A 21,092-nucleotide genomic window follows, 5' to 3' on the forward strand; every position below is an offset into this window, starting at 1 on the left:
ATATTTTTGTACATGTTTTTTTATATTTGTATATAATTCCCTAGTGAATTAGTTTTAGGGAGACTTAAACTTTAGTTTTGCGTGAGTTTCGCCCTTAAGGTGTTTCAAACAGCTGTCAATATTTCTACAGCCTAAGTATGTCTAAATGGATGAGTTGTTGATCGTAATATTTTAATTACATAATACTTTTTCAGGGAGTTTTTCCTGGAAATATTCTCGTATTTTCTCGCTTGAAACTGACGGGTAGTGTACAGGACATGGCATGGTAGCATATACGGGCGAGGGGCAGTAGCGGCAAGCGGGGGATTCGCCTTTGTGCCCAAGTTACTTAACAGGAGTCAGTATTTCTGGAATTGACATATCTAAAATTGGTTTCTGCGATCCAGTAAAGAAGCATAAACGTCATTTTCTTGTTCACACCATTTTCGCTATGAAATGACTGTATTCGTATGTGCATTCATTATCAATGGACTATTGACCAAAAGAAATGTATTTGCAATCAAAAAAATTTGAACTGTGAAACGTAAAGCTTTCAAAAATTGTAATTTAGCATTTTCACAATTTTGAAGATGTGGAGTGTTCAACATTTACAGTGTCAAGTTTATCATAGAACTAACTAAATGTATTTAATTAATTTTCAATTAAAGCATTAAATTATGAATTGAGAAAGACGAGTAATATACAAAACAGTTGAATTTTCAAATCGCAGAATTTTAACTTAAAAAATTTTAACAAAGGAGATATATCTTTTGTTTACTCATTTCTTTCTAACAGTTTTAATTTCAATTTTTTAAAGTAATACAGGTAGATGTAGGTTTTGATGATTTTTTGCATTGACGCGGACAATTTAGTGGTCAACTTTAAACTGTAAATGTAAAAAATTTAACCTCTTCAACAATTTTTAAATACTAAATTACCATTTTTGCAAGTTTTACGCTTCACAGTTCAAAACTTTTTTGTTACAAATACATTTTTTTTTGTTTTGTGAATAGCCCATTGATATTCAATTCACATACGAATACAGTAATTTTATAGCGAAAATTGGATAAAAAAGAAAGTTATTAGCACGCTTCTTTACTGGATCGCAGTGGCCAAAATCGGAAAAAGGTGGTCAATATTCGCAAAATTATTTTTTCTTCTAAGGGCTTTTTACTTACAGATATGTCTAAGTAGTATATCTATTCGCTGCGGACCTGACCTTTAGCCGATACCGGATATGACTGCTGGCGCTCGGACCAGCAGCAAACGAAAGTTCTCGTTAGATAGAAATTTAAATAATGGGTACACTGTGATATTACTTCAGAATACTTTTATAAATATATATATTAATAAACAAAAAAGCGAAAGTAGATATTTACTATTTCAAAAGTTCTAGTCCAGAAAGAAATGTTAAAATAGGCACACGGTAATTATAAGTTTTCAAATGCAGGGGTAACCGCCAGACCGGGAATGTTACGAACTTTCAGAAGAAAAATCTTACCAAGCACGATTTTAATAGTTTTTAAAATAATAAAGGTCGAGTTTTGAGGATTTAAACAATTAAAAATTAAAAGCATTTGAAGTCGAAAATTTTTGATAAAAAACAGTTTTATTTTATCAAATGTAAATATAAATAAATAAATAATTTTTAAAATGGATCCACACTCTAAGCATAGAAATCTTAACAATAATTGATTTAAACAAACAATTCTAGATCTGATCAAAATTTGAGAATTTCCAGATTGTAACTGTTTCAATCCGAAAGTCTTACATAATAAGAATTGAAATTAATATATCATTTATTCCGACAATTTTATTTTTAAATAAAAATTGTCATGATTTATCAATAATATATTTTTAATTCAGAGTTTCAGGTATTCCTTTATATTAAATTTATTAAATAAATTGATTAATGTATTATTTCTATTAATTTTTTCACCTATTAAAAAATGTAAACGTACGTTTTACTACTTTCAACTTAAAAATAAATCCATAATAATATAGCCATAATTAAACGTTTTTATTAAATTTAAAATATTCTGAGTCTAAATTATTTAATTTTCATCCCATTTAATTTGAAATTTCTTAATGTGGAAAAAGAATAAGTATTTAATATTTAGGAATATTTCACTGTTTATTTAAGACGAGTAAATTGAAACCATATAATTAAAAGAAAAAAATTTGAAACTGAATTATTTTACATAGAAAGCTTTGAATCTTTAGATTTTCGAACAACTTTTAAACTTTTAGCGTTACAATTTTAATTGTTCTATTTAAAAAGTGTTTAATTTACATGTGAAATTGTTAAAATTTTGACGCATGAATAACAATTGAGCACTTATTATTTGTAGAAAAAATTTGAGTAATTTTAAGAGATATGCAGAAGTTTTGAAAAGATTCAAAATTAATTAAAAACTTGACATTATTTCAAGCAATTTAAACGAAGTGAGTTAAAGTTTTTTTTAGAACTTCTAAATATATTTTTAAATTAACCGAAATTTTCCTGCAATTTTTGAAAATTCAGCAGATGAAATAAAATCCGAACAATCTTCCATGTTCTTCTTTGATCATTTTTTAAATCTCTTAAAATCTTCTTAAACTTTCTGTTAAAATACTTTTTCAAAGTGAAAAATCATTTTCAATTTTCCTAAGAATCTTAAGAAAAATTTTATTCTTTTGTAGACTTTCACAATTCTTAAAAAAATTCTGAATTTTTTGTTTGAAATCTATAAAAATATAAATTTTATTTTAAATTGGGCTGTAAGTATTTCAAATTATTTCAAGTTCTAAATTTAATTCATTTAAAAACTTCAAAATATCTCTTAATATTTCTCTAATATTTTTTAAAATAATAAATGTTCTATTGTTAATTATAAATTCAAATTTAATTTTTGTTAATTTGTAGGATTCTCTAAAAGTTATAGACAAAATTCAATTCATTTTGAAATAAATTAAAAAGTTCTAGACAAAAAATTCAAAAATTATTTTAAATTTGGAAAAAATTAAAATCACTTCTAGATTTTTCAAGATTTTGAAATAAAATTGTAATGCTTTTGAAGAATGCCTGGACTATTTAAAATAAAAATAATTCAACTTCTAATTTAAAAACTGTTAAGTTAAAAAATTATTTTTCAATTTTTAATAAAAAGTTTGTGTTTGAGAACGAAAGATCAGTCTAATTCAGCAGAATTAATATTTACCTTCTCACCGTTTATATTATTTCCAAATGTAGATAACACAGTACAAAAACACCATTGTAATTATCGCGGTAATTCTGAATTTGATTCTAAATCACAGCTGATCGCATGTAAACATTAAACACTCATCTAACGAGAATTAGCGAATACCACCGACAGGGATGCTGTGGTGCTTCCGCTTCCCCAGCGAATAATGTATTGTCACATTCAGTAACAATAAGATCTTTCTTACTCTGTAATTAAGGCTCAAAGGGAGCATTTCACGAGTAATATTCAACCCGTTTGAAATAAGTTAAAATGGACTACGCAAAAAAACGCATTACTTGTGAAATAATGAACAAATTTCTGTTTTCCAACATGGAATCATCTCTGTAAAGTAAGTACTCCAATATTATTTAATTGGTAAATCATGATTTTATGGATTGTAATTTAGAAGAACATGTAAAGTCGATTGAAATGGTCTCGAAGCAAAAACGAGAAGTAATATAATTCGATGAATATAAAAAATGTTCCACTGAGTTTCATCGAGATATTTAGTGTGAGATGATGATTAGGCTTTTTCCTATTATATATAAAAAAAACTAGCTGCGGATAGCTGTGTTATTGAGCTCAGGCTCAAATTTTATTTCTAGCTACATATATGTCCATAACCTGAAAAATGAAAACTTCAAAACTCTGTAATTGACAACCGATATGGTGTTAATATATATCCATTAGTTCTATAATTCATCCAAGTTTCAACCTGATAAAAAAATTTTGTAGGTGGGTTCACTTGACACATTCTATCCCATGTTTATTAAAAAAATTGACCTTATATTCATCTAAAACTAACCTAACTTTAACTTATACTTACCACTATGAAATGGTCACCCGTAGCAGTGCTATTTTTACTTATCCCTTATTATTGTAATTAAAAAATTCGCATTAAGAAACATTTTCGGTAGATTCTTCAGAAGCTGCACCTGACAATAAGACTTTTTCAATGACCAGGAGGGAAATATTTGATCTCGTAAAATACGAATTACACCAAAGCCACAAAAATATGCTTAGAAATTATAGAAAAAAATATTTCTTAAAAACTGGCCATCGTTGACGAGATTTCAAACATCATGAAAAGAAATATCAAAGTATCACTCACTAAAATCAAAAGAGATGGCCATATGCTAGTCGGAAGGAGAGTGCGTTTGTGCAAAAAAAATACATTATTAGCTCGGTACTGGCGTGTCTTCCGTTAATGAGGATCAAGAACTGTGTACACGTTCTAGATTACACACGTGTGTGGTTAAGAAAAAAATTATTGTACATACTGCACGCTGATAGATAAACGAATGTGAAATTTTATCATTACTGATCTTCTTTCGGATATTTGTATAGGATGTCCCCTACTATATTAATTGTTTGTCTAATTTAATCATAACGTTCCTTGAGCGTGTAAAATGTCCACCGCTTGGAAAACTTCCACTGGAACTTTCAAAGAATAAACCATAGTTATTGTTATTATTATCAATGAATATCCAATAAACCGTAACTGATAGTTCAAAATTAATATCTGTTTATGATATGGATATCATATTACAAAGTAGTATATTCGTTTCTCAAAACGGGATACAAAACGGTACTCAAAACGGGAACGTTCCCAAGCGGCGGAAACTTTATACCCTCAGGGAACGTTCCGAAGGTTCCCGCGAAAAGTTCAAGGAACGTTCCGTGCTGTTAGGGCATGTATAGATCATGACCATTTAGGACCTTTATAAAGGTCCGCAATATTGGATCCATGGTTTATTCCAGATACACTAGCCCCTGGTGATCAGCTTGGACACACAGGCGTGTCCCCCGCTTTCTGCTCCTGCCCTCGCCAGCCGCATGTTAACGTGTCCTTTAATGGTCCTGTACACCACACGCCAGTTTCAAGCGAGGAAATACACTCCATTTTCAATTTAAAAAAAACAACAAGAACATTATCCGAGAAAAGTCTCTGAACAAACCTGTATAATTTCCTTTATATTATTATAGGTTTCAAAAATGTTGACCTCTCTACAAAAGTTTGAATAACTCAGTGAAAAAAAATCGCCTAAGAACATAACTAACTTCTCTGTGAAGATAATTTTATTGAGAACAAGTTCTCTATTCATGACTTGTTATATTTTATAGAAAAATCAATAGAAACGAGGCGAAAAAAATCAGGTGAATTCCTTGACATTTCCTGCAAAAGTCGGTGTCAGGAAAATTAAATACGAAAAAAATCCAAAAATTTAATACGATGGCATACGAATTAAAGTTTCAAATTTATTCAATAATTTGCTATTAGCAATTATTTTTTCTACGTTTTTTTTCTTCTGCGCGCATAAAGGAAGTCATTGGTGTCACTTTCAGTCGGGGATCACAATTCAGCATGCTCCCTCAGTTACCTGATTACTGGAATTTGGGGAAACTGAAAAACAGCCAAAGGCGTAGGAAACATGAATCTAACTTCTCATTCTGACAGTTCCACTATAGAAAAATTATAAACTTTCAGAGGAAAATGAAACAAATGATTAGAGAAAAATTACATCTACTGTTAGTAATTTTGATGAAAATTTTAGTATCCGTTTTCTGAGGTGTTTGAAGAAAATTATGAAATAATAATTGTTGGCAAATTCAAAAAAAGTAAGGACACTAAAAATTCTTCTTTCTTTATACTTCTATGACTGCTAATTTTAATGATATTACAGTTATGATATTCTTGGACATATTTCAACCAAATTTATATCAAATTAAAAATAATCCTTAGAGCACTTTTTTATCAATTAAAAAAAACTATTTTTTTTTTTTTCATAAATTTGTGAAATTATGATTTTTTAACGTTGTGAAAGAACTGTTAATGGATTGAGATTTTACAATGAACAGGCAAACTTATTATTAGTAATAAGTAATAAGCAATATTATTAGTAAAAGTTTCTTCAAATTATTAAACCTTTTTTTGAATTAATGCATTTTCTCATCATAAATATTTTATAATTATAACTTATATATTAATATACTATTTTGGAGTTGAATTTTAAAATGTTGTCTGTTTTGGCGTATCCATTCACGAGATACGATATATTAATTCCAATTTTAAACATCTGAAAAAAGGATATCTGAGATAATCGAAATTCGTATTGAAAAGTATTTGCGAGTACAACAGCCACAACATATAAAAACAATACTGAGAGTAATTCTGCTATTGTAGTAATTATATTTGATTTAATTTTTATTCACAAATGTAAATTTTTAGGTAGTTCGATAAAAAATGTTTCACGAATCAAATAACATATTGTTTATAGTGCATACTTATTAAAAAAAAGGTTTAATTGTTATTATATTTTGTCAGAAGAGTAAATATATGGATTAATAAACGATAAAAATATTAATTTCATAAATTTATGAAAAAATAGTTTTTTTGACTTGATAAAAAAGTGCTCTAACGATTATTTTTAATTTGATATAAATATTGTTGAAATTCGTCCAAGCTACGATAGAAACAATAAAAATCACAGTACCCGTAAATTTGATTTAAATCTCATTCTTAAACACCGTGATTACGATTTAATTTTTTGCATTCTTCAGAAGAAGATATAGTTTTGAATTTTTTTTTAATTTGTCTTTTAGGCTTTTGGATCTTTGAAAAACAAATCCATTTTCAATTTAAAAACAAAAAAGATTTTTTATAATGCTTGCAATGTACTATAGAAGCCCTGTAAATATGAAAATATGATCACCCTCAGTTTACGATAAATAATTAAAAACGTACGTCGAAACGATACACACGATGTGAAAATCCCTGCAAACAATAGCTGAACAATAGATGAATATTATACTCGTATGCGCGAACATCTTTATTATTTCTATAAAACTAAGAGAGATCTTATTTTTATATTTGGGGCCATCCATATACCACGTGGACAGTTTAGGAGGGGGGGGGGGGGGGGGGGGGGGGGGGGGGGGTATGGCCAAACTCCATGCTTGTCGACGAGGGGGACCGGGGGGTCGGGCTAGAATCCACGTGAATACTCGTTCCTCTAAATCTGTGAAAAATATACTGAAATCAGACAAGGTATATTCGAAGTACACTCGAATTTTTTATATTGTGCTTTGAAGACCAATAATATCTATATTTTCATAAAAGACGTCCACCTGGACATATGTGGGGGAGAGGGTGTTTGTCAAAATTCCATGGCTGTCCACGAGGGGGGAATGGGGTGGTCAAAAAGTGGTGAAAAATTGTTCACGTGGTATATGGATGGCCCCTTTAGAAGGCTTTTAGAGTACAGTGTAAGCTATCTATAAAAGAAATTAACGAAAGTCAAAGAAGGATGTTTTAAAAAAATCAGTGTAAAAATGTGTTTTTTAAAAATGCAGAAAGTTAAACACTTTTTTATAATTCTTCGAAACTGCGTCTTATTACGAATAAATTAAAAAACGTACGTCTTAATATCACTAAAGTCTGTAAAGTTAATAAGGTTAAGAACAGGACAACCATTTTTTTTTTAGAATCTCCTCATTTTAATTCAAAATCGACGTCTTTTGTTGAAATTTCGTTATTTTGTGTAGAAACTCAATTCTTTTGCTTTAAAATGTAACTATTCCAGTTTACGATTTATTATAGTAGTTGCCAAATTAGAAGTTTTGTTTAAAAGTGATATTTTTAATAGAAAAATTTAACTATTTTCTTGTCGTTAAAGATTTATATTTTTTAGTTGGGAAACAATTTGTTTAATAGAGAATTTAACAGTTTCCTTGAACAGTTTTGTTAAGTTGACAAGAAAAATTTTATCTATAGAAATAGCCGAAAAATGCAGGCCTTCATTTTTCACCCTTGCGCGACAGAGACTCCAGCAGCTTCTATTTTTTGCCAACATTTTAACCAATTTTTGATAAGCTAAAAATGTGTGGCCGGTTTTTGGTCAATGCACTTTTTAATAATATAAAGTAATATGAAATCGGAAATTGAAATTAAACATTTTCGTTGTAGTTATAATTTTTTTAAATATGCAAAAACCGCGATACTTGCACTTCATTAATTGCACTTTTTTTTTAATTCAAATAAATTAGAAAAATTGTTGTCTTCTTAAGTTAATTGTTTTAAACAAATTATATTAAAAAATAGCTAAAATCATGGATTTTTCGCTCGAAAAGATGAATTGTGCGATAAAATTGCTTTCTTTTACCGTAAAAATGGCCATAAATCATCTATTAAAGCCGATGAAAAAAATTTACTCATAAATTGCTTAAATAATATATAAAAGGTATTGAATGATAAATTTGCATCACTAAAGAACATGGCTAATTATATTTGAAGACAATTAGCAAAGAACGACATTTTTTGCCAGTAAATTCTGATAATAAAAGTGTCTTTATATAATTTCTTTAAAAAAATCTAAACAAATATCGCTTAAAAAACGGTCTTTAATTAAAATCACTGAAAAGATAGTTTGTACAGAATGAGAAGAAAATCCGATTCTTTTTTGCCCATAAATGCCGATGACAGGCATTTGTATATATAATTTCTTTTAAAAATGATAAACAAATATCGGTTAACAAATTTTTAAAAATTAAAATTACAAGATAGTTTGTAAAGAATAAAAAGAAAAAACGATTCTTTTTGCCCATAAACTTCGATAATAGACATTTGTTAATATAATTTGTTGAACAAAATTATAAACAAAAATCGGTTGAAAAATTTTCTTCAATTAAAATTACTGACAAGATAGTTTGTACAGAATGAGAAGAAAAATCTATTCTTGTTTTTTCCATAAATGCCTATAATAGGCATTTGCTTGTATAATTTGTTTAAAACAATATAAATAAATGTCAAGTGACAAATTTACATGATCAAGTGTCTTTTTACGGTAAAGACAAGCAATTTTAATGCAAAATTACACCTCAGAAGCGTACAATTCATGATTTTGGCTATTTGTTGATGCAATTTGTTTATAACAATTAACTTAACAAGTCCAAATTGTTTTTTCATTCATGTAACGCTGTGCATCAAATTCAAGCGATATTGAGCAGGGGATAAATTCATCGAGCAGAAGCCGAGTTCGCGCGTGTTTAGTTTCAAAATTTATTGATTTCGGTACAATGAAATTTTCCGGTTTTTAATTTTTAGTAAAAAAAACTGACAATTTAATAAAAAAAAAATTGAATAAAAGTTGTGCGGCTCGATGAGCCGCACACTGTCATTTACATAAATATTTATATTAATACCAAAGTGTAATACAAGAGAAAATAAGTTTCATAAACTACCATTTTCTTCATAATTTAAATAAATATTTTCGACGTCTTTGGGCAGTTATAATTCCTAGCACCCCTTTTCACTTTTCAGGCTTCTGGAAGAGTTGCTGAGTGGGTAATGAATGGGAGAGACTGAATGGGAACCCTGGAGCGGACAATTATGTTTGGGCTTTTTGCCTGGATCAGTTACAGTCGCCGCCCTCAAGCGACATAAAAAAAAACATAGAAAAAATAATGTCTAATAGCAAATTATTGAATAATTTCGAAACTTTAATTCGTATGTCATCGTATTATTTGAATTTTTTTACTTGCCTCAAGCTTTGGCTGAGGTTTCTATCACAATTTGGAGCAGAGATAAGGTCCGCCTCTATAATTAACTCTGTAAGCTGCAATTATTTTAATTTTTTAATTTTTCTGACACCGAAATTTGCAGAAAATGTCAAGGAATTTGCCTGATTTTTTCGCCTCGTTTCTACTGATTTTTCTACAAAATATAACAAGTCAAATTTCACTCTTGTACAACTGACGCTGTTGACCTTGTTTTTGTACCTTTACTCAGCTGCAACTTTATTTATAATTAATGTATGACGGTGCGATGAATAGAGAACTTGTTCTTAATAAAATTATCTTTACAGAGAAGTTAGTTACGTTCTTAGGTGATTTTTTGTCACTGAGTTATTCAAACTTTTGTAGAGAGGTCAACATTTTTGAAACCTGTAGTAGGTGGTTAAAATATTACGTCCATAACTCACCGTTTAGGCATAATTTGGTGATAGTGAATTTGGAAACCGTTTGAAGCGCCTTCATCTCGATGCGCTGGAAACTGACCTAAAAATCGTTCTGGAAGTGACCTTTTTTTGGCATCCTGTCAGGATCAGGTTACGAAACCATACTGACCCTGGCTGAACTCACTATAATCTACCATTTTGAATTAGTTTCATCCTTAATTTCAAGGGCTGCAATTTTAGCGGCCAACGCTCGGCCTATAATCGTAGCATGAAAATACTTACGTTCTTGCTTTTCACCCCCCGTAATGGAATCCGTGATGCTCTCCACAATTTTTTTAGCCTCGTCAGCTTCTATGGTAGACTGTGTGGAGTCTTCTTTATTGCTGTCAATGGATGTGACGCCTGTGTCCTCTTTTTTCTCGTCCTGTCGAACATGTACAACTTTTGAAAGTTCTTACAGTTAAACACAAAACAAAAATACACTGAAGCCCTTCGTTGCCTATTTTTCAAATTAAAGCGTGCCCATAAATGGATGTCTTTCTTCATTGTGCTTACATGGGGTGGCCATTCAATATTCAGAAAACAAATCCCTGTCATTTCATGAATTTTAAAATATTTCCGGTTATGAAAGTTTTCAAACTCAAACCTTAAAAACGAAAAAATTTATTATTTGAAGAATTAAACGAATATATACACAATTAAAGATTCTAATGCGAAATATGTCACATGATATGACTTTTAATATTAATATTTGGCTAAATTCGCTCGCAAATAGCGTAAAAATGGATGCTGCTGTCAGCAAATTTTTATGACGAGGAATACCTCCTTGGACCGTTGCACGGATAAGGCGTGCACGGCTATTGTCACCGCGGAGTAACATCAGCAACGCGTGCACTGGCGATTACGTAGTATATTATTAGCTTCAGAAAAATTCGGATCTTGTTTGAATGAGAGAAAATGATTATCAAAACTATAAATTAAATAAATGAGGATACAAGGAAATTCAAGGGTACATGTCCCTCTAATCCCGAACCTTCAAAATTCAAACATTCTTGGAACAATTTTGGAACAGACTTTTGGAATAATACCAATTAAAGTATGTACTTTTCTTTTGCACATTATTTTTTTTCTGCATGGTCCCGCGACGCGAGTGCAAACATTTTTCGCAAATGCAATGATTTTTCGCGAAAAAAATTTTACGTCAGTGCCACGAATTTTTAATCATAAAATTCGAAACTCCATTCCGATAAACTCTAAATAAATTTACAAGACATCCTTCTGTCATATATAAATACTTTATGAACTGCAACGTTTCAGAAACTGAACTTTAAATTGACGCCTTTTATCACTAGTTGCAAGAAGATTTCGTAGTGTAAATATATAGTCATGTAGTGATATAAAATCAATAGAATTTTTATTCTTTCCAGAGTTTCCAGTAACGTAGAATATTATGATAGTGCAGCCTTATCTGCTCTTTAATGTTTTGTTTTTTTAATAACCGACATGTTTCCACTTGGATCCAAGGACTTTTCAAAGCTGTTTTCATTACTTGCATACGAAAATTAAAAACAATTCCATTGTAGAGTTTACATCGTTTTTAAAGTTGAACGTGAAATTTTCAAATTGGAGCGTCATAACTTCAAAAGATTTATTTGTCTCATAGGAGATGAATCCTGAAGCAAATACACTGGGACTAGGAATAATAGAGTCCTAGTTTAAGGCGCTCCTAGAACTGAAGGCCTCGGGATTTATTGATGCGGGGAGTCAAGCATAACAAACGACTTGAAGGCCGCAATCTCAGTACGTTAGTTGCGTCAGATCACGTCATGCGTTTAAACCCAACAGAAATTGTTCAGCGGCCAATTCCAATTACTACCCAGCGAAGAAGTCGCTCCTTAAAAGGTCACGAAGATACTGCGTCACGTTTCCTGAAACCCCGGGCGATGGCTGATTGAGTTTCCCCGTTTTCCATAGGTAGGAAAACCCAAGAAAAATCGTCCAAGCGAGCACAGACTCGGGTTTATCCTAATATCTATTGACCACCAAAACGTTTAAAATCAATTATATTTCGAGCCTCGTTCTCAAGATTATACTACTAACCATGCAGTTATCTCTAAGTTCAGCTAGAGTGCACAACATTTTTAGAGTAAAGAAAAACGAAATGTCAGGGGGCCCACGGTAGGCGCACAGCCCTGATATCTCCTCTTCATATTTCTTTGTTGTGCGCTATAGTGAAGACGCAATTTGTCTTTCTAATCTATAAAATAGTGCGGTAGTTCCTAGAAACTAAAAATGAGTCGAAAAAGAGTAAACAACGAAGTTTTAGAATCGCTGGAGAAAAAGCTGCAGTGTGTACAGAGCGAAATAAACGAAATAATGAGAAGGAAAAACAATTCGCCGATTGATTCAGGAGATGAGGAATTTTCCGCTAGCGATTTGGATTTAGAGCTTGATTCTCCTTTGGGATCTCCACCTAGAGACCTGCTGCTTGACAGCACAATTAATTGTACACATGGTAAATTTTGTTCTTTTCTGTTATGGCTAAGATAACAAATGTTAAAACAACCTATAAAAATCATGAAAAATGGCGGCCATCCCCTTTTAATACAAACCGCCATATTTTCCTTTGTTAAAACAGTAGAAAATAATGTATATCTAAGGAACTTGTACGAGCGACAAGGCATATTAGATTTTTTCCTTTAATAAGCTTGTACGAGAGATAAGATAAATTAAAGTGCTTTAATGAGTTTTTGCGAGCGGCAATACATATTAAAGAGATACATGTACATACACATGCATACCTATGTACTTACGTTTATACATAAATACACTAGTGAGCTTGCACGAGCGGCAAGACATATTAGTGAGTCATAGAGTCTGATGTTGAGATTGCACGAGTGGCAATACATTATATTATTAGGGGCCCCAAAAAACTCCTTTTTAGTTTTTACGCGTACGAGTAAGAGGCCCTTATTTCTTACTTGCTCGTATTATAGAAATAGATGAAAAAGAGACCGTCGAGCTGCCACCTGCCGCTCCAAAGGGGGAAGCTCAAATTGACCAGTCCTTCATGAACATCATTGGTGATCATCCGGCGATACCCAAATCCGTGGATTTGGATATACATGACATCCGGTCATCCACGTTAAAATTTTGGACCCAGGAGGGTATGCTGAAAAAAGATTCAGAAGAGTTACTGGCCAAATACAAGAAAGAAAAATTCTTGGAAGTTCCAAAAATCAACCCTTCAGTTGAGACTAAACTGAGTGCATCAGCCAAGAAGAGAGATGAATATAAGAGGCAGACACAGGACGCAATTGGTACAGCGATGATGATTCTGGGATCAGTCGCCTCTACCTTCATTACGGAGAAGGAAAGTATAGATCCAATGGATCTTTTCGAAAAGCAATACCATGCTTTACAGATCCTAGCTGATACTTATCACAAACAGTCGGTTTCGAGAAGAGCTACGATTACACCTACCTTCTTGAAAACAAAAAAGGATATTCTGGACAAAACAAAGCCAGACGAATACCTATTTGGGAAGAACTTCTTAACAAACATAAAAAATTCGAAAGCAATTGAACTGACTGCGGACATGAAGCAACCAATTAAAACTTTTTCCCCGAAGAGGGGAAGAGGGTCTTCCCGCCCGAATCACAAAACCGACTCCAGTCAGGAAAACGTGGGGTTTCGGGGCTAGCCTCGCCTTCCATTCAGGAACGTAAAAAAGAGCCTTTCAGGTCGAGACAGTAGGGTCAAATAAAAAGACCACAGCAGAACAGGCCACAGCAGAACAGACCACAACAGAACAAACCTCCCACTACGAACCTGAAGCAATCATTGAGGAATGGAGAAAAACCACAGATAGCTCGTTTATTCTGAATTGTATCCGCGCTTATAGATTACAGTTTGATAGGCCGGTCACTTCAACTCGAGATTTTTATCCACTTATTTTTTAGCAACAAAACCCGATGGGTCATACAGATTTATCCTAAACCTAAAACGATTAAACGAATTTATCGACCCTCCGCATTTGAAATTAGAAGATTTACGAATAGCTAGAAACGTAATTTTTCCGAATTACTACATAGCATCTCTGGATCTATCCGACGCCTTTTACATGGTTTCAGTGTTTGAGTCTTGTAGGAAATACTTGCGTTTTAATTTTCTAGGAAACTTATGACAGTTTACTTTTCTACCGTTCGGTTTGTCTGTAAGTCCGTTCATATTTACAAAAATTATGAAGCCAGTCATGGGTTTACTTAGATCCAAGCACCTCACGTCAGTGATAAACCTTGGCGACATCCTCTGCGTTGAGGATTCCTACGCAAAATGTAGTGAAAATATTCAAAGAACAGTATCTCTTTTAAAATCTCTAGGTTTCATAATAAATACGTGCAAGAACTACTTGATACCGTCACAAAGATGTAAATACTTAGGGTTTATAATTGATTCGGAAATACTGATAGTTGAAATCACTAACGAAAAGAGGTCGAGCTTAGGGAAACTAATAGAGCACTTTATAACAAACCAGGTACACTCACTTAGGGAACTCCCCCACCTAATTGGGAAACTAGTAGCTGCATGTCCTGGTATCGAATATAGCTGGCTCTACCTGAAGCAACTCATAAATTACAAAGATAGAACACTCGCATTTAATAACTTTAACTCGAAAATTACAATACCCGAAGATCTGTTACCAGACTTACTCTGGGGGCAAAGAAATGTAAAAATTGCTATGAGCTCGTTTAAAAACGGCGAATACACAAAAACGATCTATACAGACGCTTCAGATACAGGTTGGGGGGGGGGGGGGGGGGGGGGGGGGGGGGGGGGGGCTACAGATAATAACAATAACGTGCATGGAGTCTGGGACGAGAATCAAAAGCTGTGGCACATAAACTGTAAAGAATTATTCTTAGTGAAAATTGCATTAGAGAATCTTGCGAACGATATCCAAAATTGTCAAATACTGCTATGTATCGATAACACAACAGCGATCGCTTATTTAAACAAAATGGGGAGAACCAAATTTACTACCCTTCACGCTCTAGCCAAGGAAATCTGGCAATGGGCGGAACGCGAAAATATTTTCTTATTTTCTTATTCAAGGTTTTTGGTAACGTGTATATCGATTTGCTTGCTACTCATAAGAACAGAAAGTGCGTCAACTTTTGTTTACGTTTCCCAGACTCTACAGCATTACAAATAGATGCTTTTACTTTAAACTGGTCTGTATTTAACTTCTATGACCCCCCCCCCCCCCTCTTATAGTGATAATCAAAGTTTTAAACAAGATTAAGAGGGAAAATTCATCCGGATTTGTGGTGGCCTAAATTAGTCAAACCAACCGTGGTTTCCTCTTTTCTTTGAATTGCTAGTCAGTGAATCACTGATTCTGCAACCTAACAGTTTATTGTTATTATCTCCTTGTAGGAAGATGACGCATCCAAGGGCAGAAACATTAGAATTAATGGTAGGCAGGCTATCATCGAGGCATTCCTAAGGAGAGGAACTCCGCCTGAATCAGTAGAGATAGTAATTGCTTCTTTATCTAAAGCTTCTATGAATCAATATGAGGTAGCCTTAAACCAGTATAACATATTCTGCACCGGGGAAAGAATCGACTTCTTCGAACCAACAAACTCGGTCCTAAAATTCTTAAAGGAGAAGTTCAAGAACGGTGCCTCGTACGGTACCTTAAACTCATATAGGTCTGCCATTTCGTTGGTATCTCCTAATAAAATAGGAGAAGATCCACTAATATCTAGATTCCTAAAGGATACATTTAAATTGAAACCCCCCTTCTCAAAATACTCTTATACGTGGGACGACTCTATTGTATTAAATTACCTGGAAAAATTGCTCCCTCTATGTTCGCTGCCTTTCGCTACCCTGACATTAAAAACAGTGGTTTTACCTTCATTATGTACAGTCTAGAGAGCTCAGACCATAGCAAGCATTCACGTAAAAAATATTGCGATCAGACCTAATAAAATAGAAATAAGAATACAGGATCTCATGAAAACATCCACCCCAGTTACGGAACAACCGGTCTTAATTGTACCTTTCCTTAGATCGAAACCAGAATTGTGTCGCTACGTCGCTAACTGAATATATGCAAACTTTGCCAAACATGTGGCCACGTCAGCAGCCCAAAAGGGTGACATTAGCTTAGATTTTATTCGAAAGACAGCGGGGTGGACTGCAAAGTCCCAAATGTTTTCAAAGGTCTACAACAGACCTATAATGTTAAAAAACAAAGTTTTGCACAAGAAATATTGGCAAATCGCCAAAGTTAGAGAATATATATACTAACATTGAGGCAAACCTTTAAATATTATAAAACTAATTCAGGTTAAAAAATTGTAGTTGCGTGATTAAAAGTTGTATTTTTATGCTAATAGTATTAATAAAATACCAATAGTAGTAATTTTATATTAATAGTATAATCTTTTCGAACGATGCTCTCATATAATTTCGATCGAACTTCGCTTCAGAGTTTTTCCTATAATAGTGCAAGGTACCGTGTTGATACATTTTTTTTCTACACTAAAGTGAATAAAAAATAATTGTGGTAAGAAGTATTTACTCAAAATTTTTCTGAAGTCACGTATCAAAATTAAGGCGTCAAACGAACATAATTCACGCAAAAAGAGTAGTGATGGGCGCTTATCTCTATACTCTAAATATAGATACAGTGTCGATAAGTAAAACAAAAACATAATTAAAGTAATAACAATCTTGTTGAACCAGAGCAAGCGAATTATAATGAATCGTTAGATCAATTTTCTTAGACAATATCGATTATTATTTTAGTGGCGTCGATTTCAGAAACGTGAATTTGAGTGAAAATCAGGTCAGGCTCAATTAATTTGCATCAAATTTATTGGATGAGGCAAACGTCCTACTGAGACCGCGACTTCAAGCATACATCACCCTTCATGTTTATTACTGATTTAAAGCGTGCATTTTCTATTCCCAAAATTAAAGTTTTTTGGATGCCGGAAACGGAACAAAATTGTATGTAAATAACGAGAAAGTAGCAGTTTGTACAGACAGGAATCAGAAAATAGTCGCGAATTATAAACACGCAGTAATATTAAATGACCCAGAAAATTCAAATGACGGAATCTATGTTGAAGCCAAAACATATATTTTTTAATTTGAGAGAAATGCTTGCCAAACCAATTTACCAATAGCCTTAAAAAATTTTTTTTGACACTTAGTTATCACATCTCAATTTAGCACATTAAAAGAAACCAGTAATATTGATTAATGGGCCGAACTAGATGAAAAAATGTCGCAAATTTAGAAAAATTAAGAAAATAAACAGCAACTACATCTACAAACTACCTCTAAACTACCTTACAACCCCACAGGTTAAACACTTAACGATAAACCCGTTATAACAAATATTATGGATATGTTAAAAATAATAAGAATAATTGCAAAATGGTTATCGAGGCCAATATCGTGTAAATATTGAGGTGGATACTGGCGTCAATCACAAAACCAATTTCAAAATCAATAACAAAATTATAATAAAAATTAACTCTAAAATCAGTATCAATTTGAACCCCAAACCCAGTTCCCAAACCAATTACAAAATTATTATAAAAATCAACTGCGAAACCAATCCTAGAAGCAGCACCATGTTCAGTTCAAATTCAATATCAGAGCCAACCTCAAATTCAATATCAAATTAATCTGCAGAATCTATTTCAAATTATACCAAAAAATTATCCAAATAATCATCTAGGCACTTAAAAAATTAGCCAACCCCTTGAACAACCATTACCACAAAACCAAGCACCTTTCAATCTCCCTACAAACCCGCAAAATTCCTAACAAAAAAAATATATATTGCAAACGAAGGGCCAGGCACAAACCAACAAACTTTAAACGCCAACACTACTCGTCAAATGGGTGAACAGTGGGGTTGTCCAAAAATACATTGGACATTTTTTTCGAATTGTTATGCATGTCACCCACAAATGTGTTCGAATATACACAGGAATAAATCGATTAGCCATAGAATATCAATAAAATATTGCCCATAAATGAAAAAATAGATTTTGCGAGTTTTTGACGCTTTTTTTTCATGCAAATTGTTACTAACACATAAAATACTACTTAATACTGATAATTACATGTGTACATAAATTATTTATTACTTTTTTGGGTCCAATTTTCAATTAGAGTGATGATTATTGTTAATAACATTCAATTTGAATAATGTCATGAACTTGCGGTTTTTTCGATGAAAGTTTCCACCGTTGTTCTACTTTTCACTTTGAGTGAGTTATTAGTGAATGCAATTTATTAAAAATAATTATTTAAACAAATTATCATTTTTTATAACTTAGTGAGTTAATATTAACTATAGGTTAAAAACAAACATACTTATTTAAATAATTTTTTATTGTTTATAACTATCTTCTCTTCGATAAGTGTTAGAAAGTTTCGTTTATTTTTAAATGTTTAACTTTGCTTTTCCTTTTTAGTTATTAGTAAATAATAAATAGACATTAAAGAGGATCATATTTTAAACGATCTCTTTCCGAGTCTCTTTATTTTTTCTGAATATAATTTTATAAAATGAAACAGATATGTGTAAAATTTATATCTGACTTTAATTCCTTTCTTAATAGAGAAGAAAATTAGAAACAATATTTACTGTAAGTGGTAAGAGTACCAGAAGCAATTGCCTGCTTGCAGTAAGTCAACCGTGTTTCGTGAGATCTTATCATTAATTAATTATTTGTTTAAGATCTTTTTAATCTTTATACATATTTATTGTATCATAGCCGAGACGTATCTTCTCCAGAGGAGGTAGAGGGGGAGGGGGCTAATATTAAAATATGTGCAATTCCCAAATTTTTTACGCTTTGCAATAAACGTCTTGTTGTAATTCAAAACAAAACTTTTACAAGTCATTTAAATACATAGTCCTCCCACCTACTTCTAATTATTACAATCTTTGTTTTTTGTCTTGTGTAAGATAGCGTTTCTGTTTACAATATTTTTTTTAAACATTGCGAAAAGAGCAAAGATAATTTACTTATAAAAATATAATACTATTCAAAATAGATTATTGTTGAGGCTCACTTATTCCTTGTTCATAACAAAAAGTCACAGTACTATTCAAAAATGATTCTTCTTGATGTTCATTTATTAATCAAGGAGTTTACTTTCAAAAGGAAACATATACACTTGGGAAAAATTTTCAGAAAGTAAAAAAAAACGTTGTAGGTTTTAACAAATTATTTTCGAACTACTTATATGGTCTAGTATTGTTTAATTAGGCTCCAAAAATTATGTCCTAAAATGTGAACATCCTATCCCAAAAACGAAAGGCGTTACAGCCATTTTTAATTTGGATATGTTCCTTTTTGGTCAAAACATGAATATGTTCCTTTTGGATGTGAACGTAAGAAAACTCCATAAAAATGCAACTTTATCGGTCGCATACTTCCGTTTTCGCGAACCCTGGTTCAGTTCTCCGACCGAACCCTCCATCTACATATACCCGCAAAACAGAAAACAACAAAAGTTTTCAGTCACAATCCAAAAAAGAATTTAGTGTGGTGAAAATAACACTGAATACAATAGGAATAACAACAGTGAATTACGGATATAATATTTCTGTCAAGCAGAATGGCTGACAGGCATGCCGATGAGAGATGCTCACGGACCCTTTTGGTTCAGTATATTACTGCTTAACATATACTAAGTTACCACCCGCGCAAACGAAAACATTTACTTATAAATAGAGATTGAAAAAGATCCGACGAATAGCACTTTGGATATGTGCCTTTTTAAAAAAAACGTACGTTCTTTGTAATTCACTGACGATATGTTGCCTTTTGACCAAAACACTCAACCATAACCTCCAAATACACAGGGATTTGCTCTTTTTCTATGAAAATAGAGTAGATAATTCGATGCAGCTCACCACATAGATTCAGAAACTAAGAAAAAACTATTTTTTTAAATTATGGATATGAAGATAGTTGTAAGCAACAATAAATTGTTTAAACAGCTATGCTTGTTAAATTTAATTATTTATTAGTATACTTAGTCAAAAGTGTGTAAAAAGTTAAAAATTGCAGAAGAAGCCGCAACTATCTAGCATTAATAAAAAATAAGATAATTATAAACAATAGCACCGGTACTCAGGATCTCGTGTCAGCTAGAAAAACAGGGAGGGGAAAGGGTGATGACGGAGCTAGGACCGATGATGAAGAGATTCAGTTTATTACGACAGGGATTGTAGGGGAGGGGGGAGGACCGGCTGACATGAGGACTTAAGGTAGACCGTCGAATCGGGAACTGCGTAATGCATCTAGATCTAACAGCGCACAGTCAAGACAACGTTTTTATAAATTTTAGAAATTTGATCTAGAGAGCTTGGGAAACCTTACTACAGGGTTAGGAGAGAAAACAATCTGAAGTTTGAATGGCATGCACAGGCCCGGGGATGAGGTACGAGACGAGATAAGTTAGAGAGAAGTGGTGGGAATGGGCGCTTGTGTGGCGGCAAGAAAAGATGAGGTTTGGAAGCAGTTTGAGTATATCGAAAAAAAGAAAATTATAAGTGATAAAGAGAGAAAATCTGATATGAAGAAGTTGGAAGATAGAGTGATAAAGCTGAAATGTAAGTCTGGGATATCAATAAAGGTCATGAAAAGATAAGACGAGGAGCGAGAGTAAAATGAGTAAATAAAAACGTTATCCTAAAAAATGTAAAAATTAAATCAAGATTAACAGAGATAGAAAGCAAAATAAAAGTAGAAAAGAAGGTGAAAGGAAAAAGAAATATAGTGATTAGGGGAATGAAAACGGATAGCGAATCAGGAATAGTACAAGTGGAAAAATTAATCAGGGAAATTAAGGCGAAAGTGTACGTGGAAGAAGTAATTGGAGT

The 21,092-nt window shown here is 32.4% G+C and overlaps 1 protein-coding gene across 1 annotated transcript in view; it reads right to left on the reverse strand.

The window, feature by feature from the left end:
- Positions 1-21,092, reverse strand: part of LOC117175862 (clustered mitochondria protein homolog) — a 224,905-nt gene that overhangs the window by 55,726 nt on the left and 148,087 nt on the right. The window contains exon 11 of the mRNA XM_033365667.1: positions 10,442-10,583. Within this exon, the coding sequence (XP_033221558.1) occupies positions 10,442-10,583 (142 nt within the window). The remainder of the gene's footprint in view (positions 1-10,441; positions 10,584-21,092) is intronic.

This window comes from Belonocnema kinseyi, chromosome 1 (assembly GCF_010883055.1).
Source record: "Belonocnema kinseyi isolate 2016_QV_RU_SX_M_011 chromosome 1, B_treatae_v1, whole genome shotgun sequence".
Classification (NCBI taxonomy): domain Eukaryota; kingdom Metazoa; phylum Arthropoda; class Insecta; order Hymenoptera; family Cynipidae; genus Belonocnema; species Belonocnema kinseyi.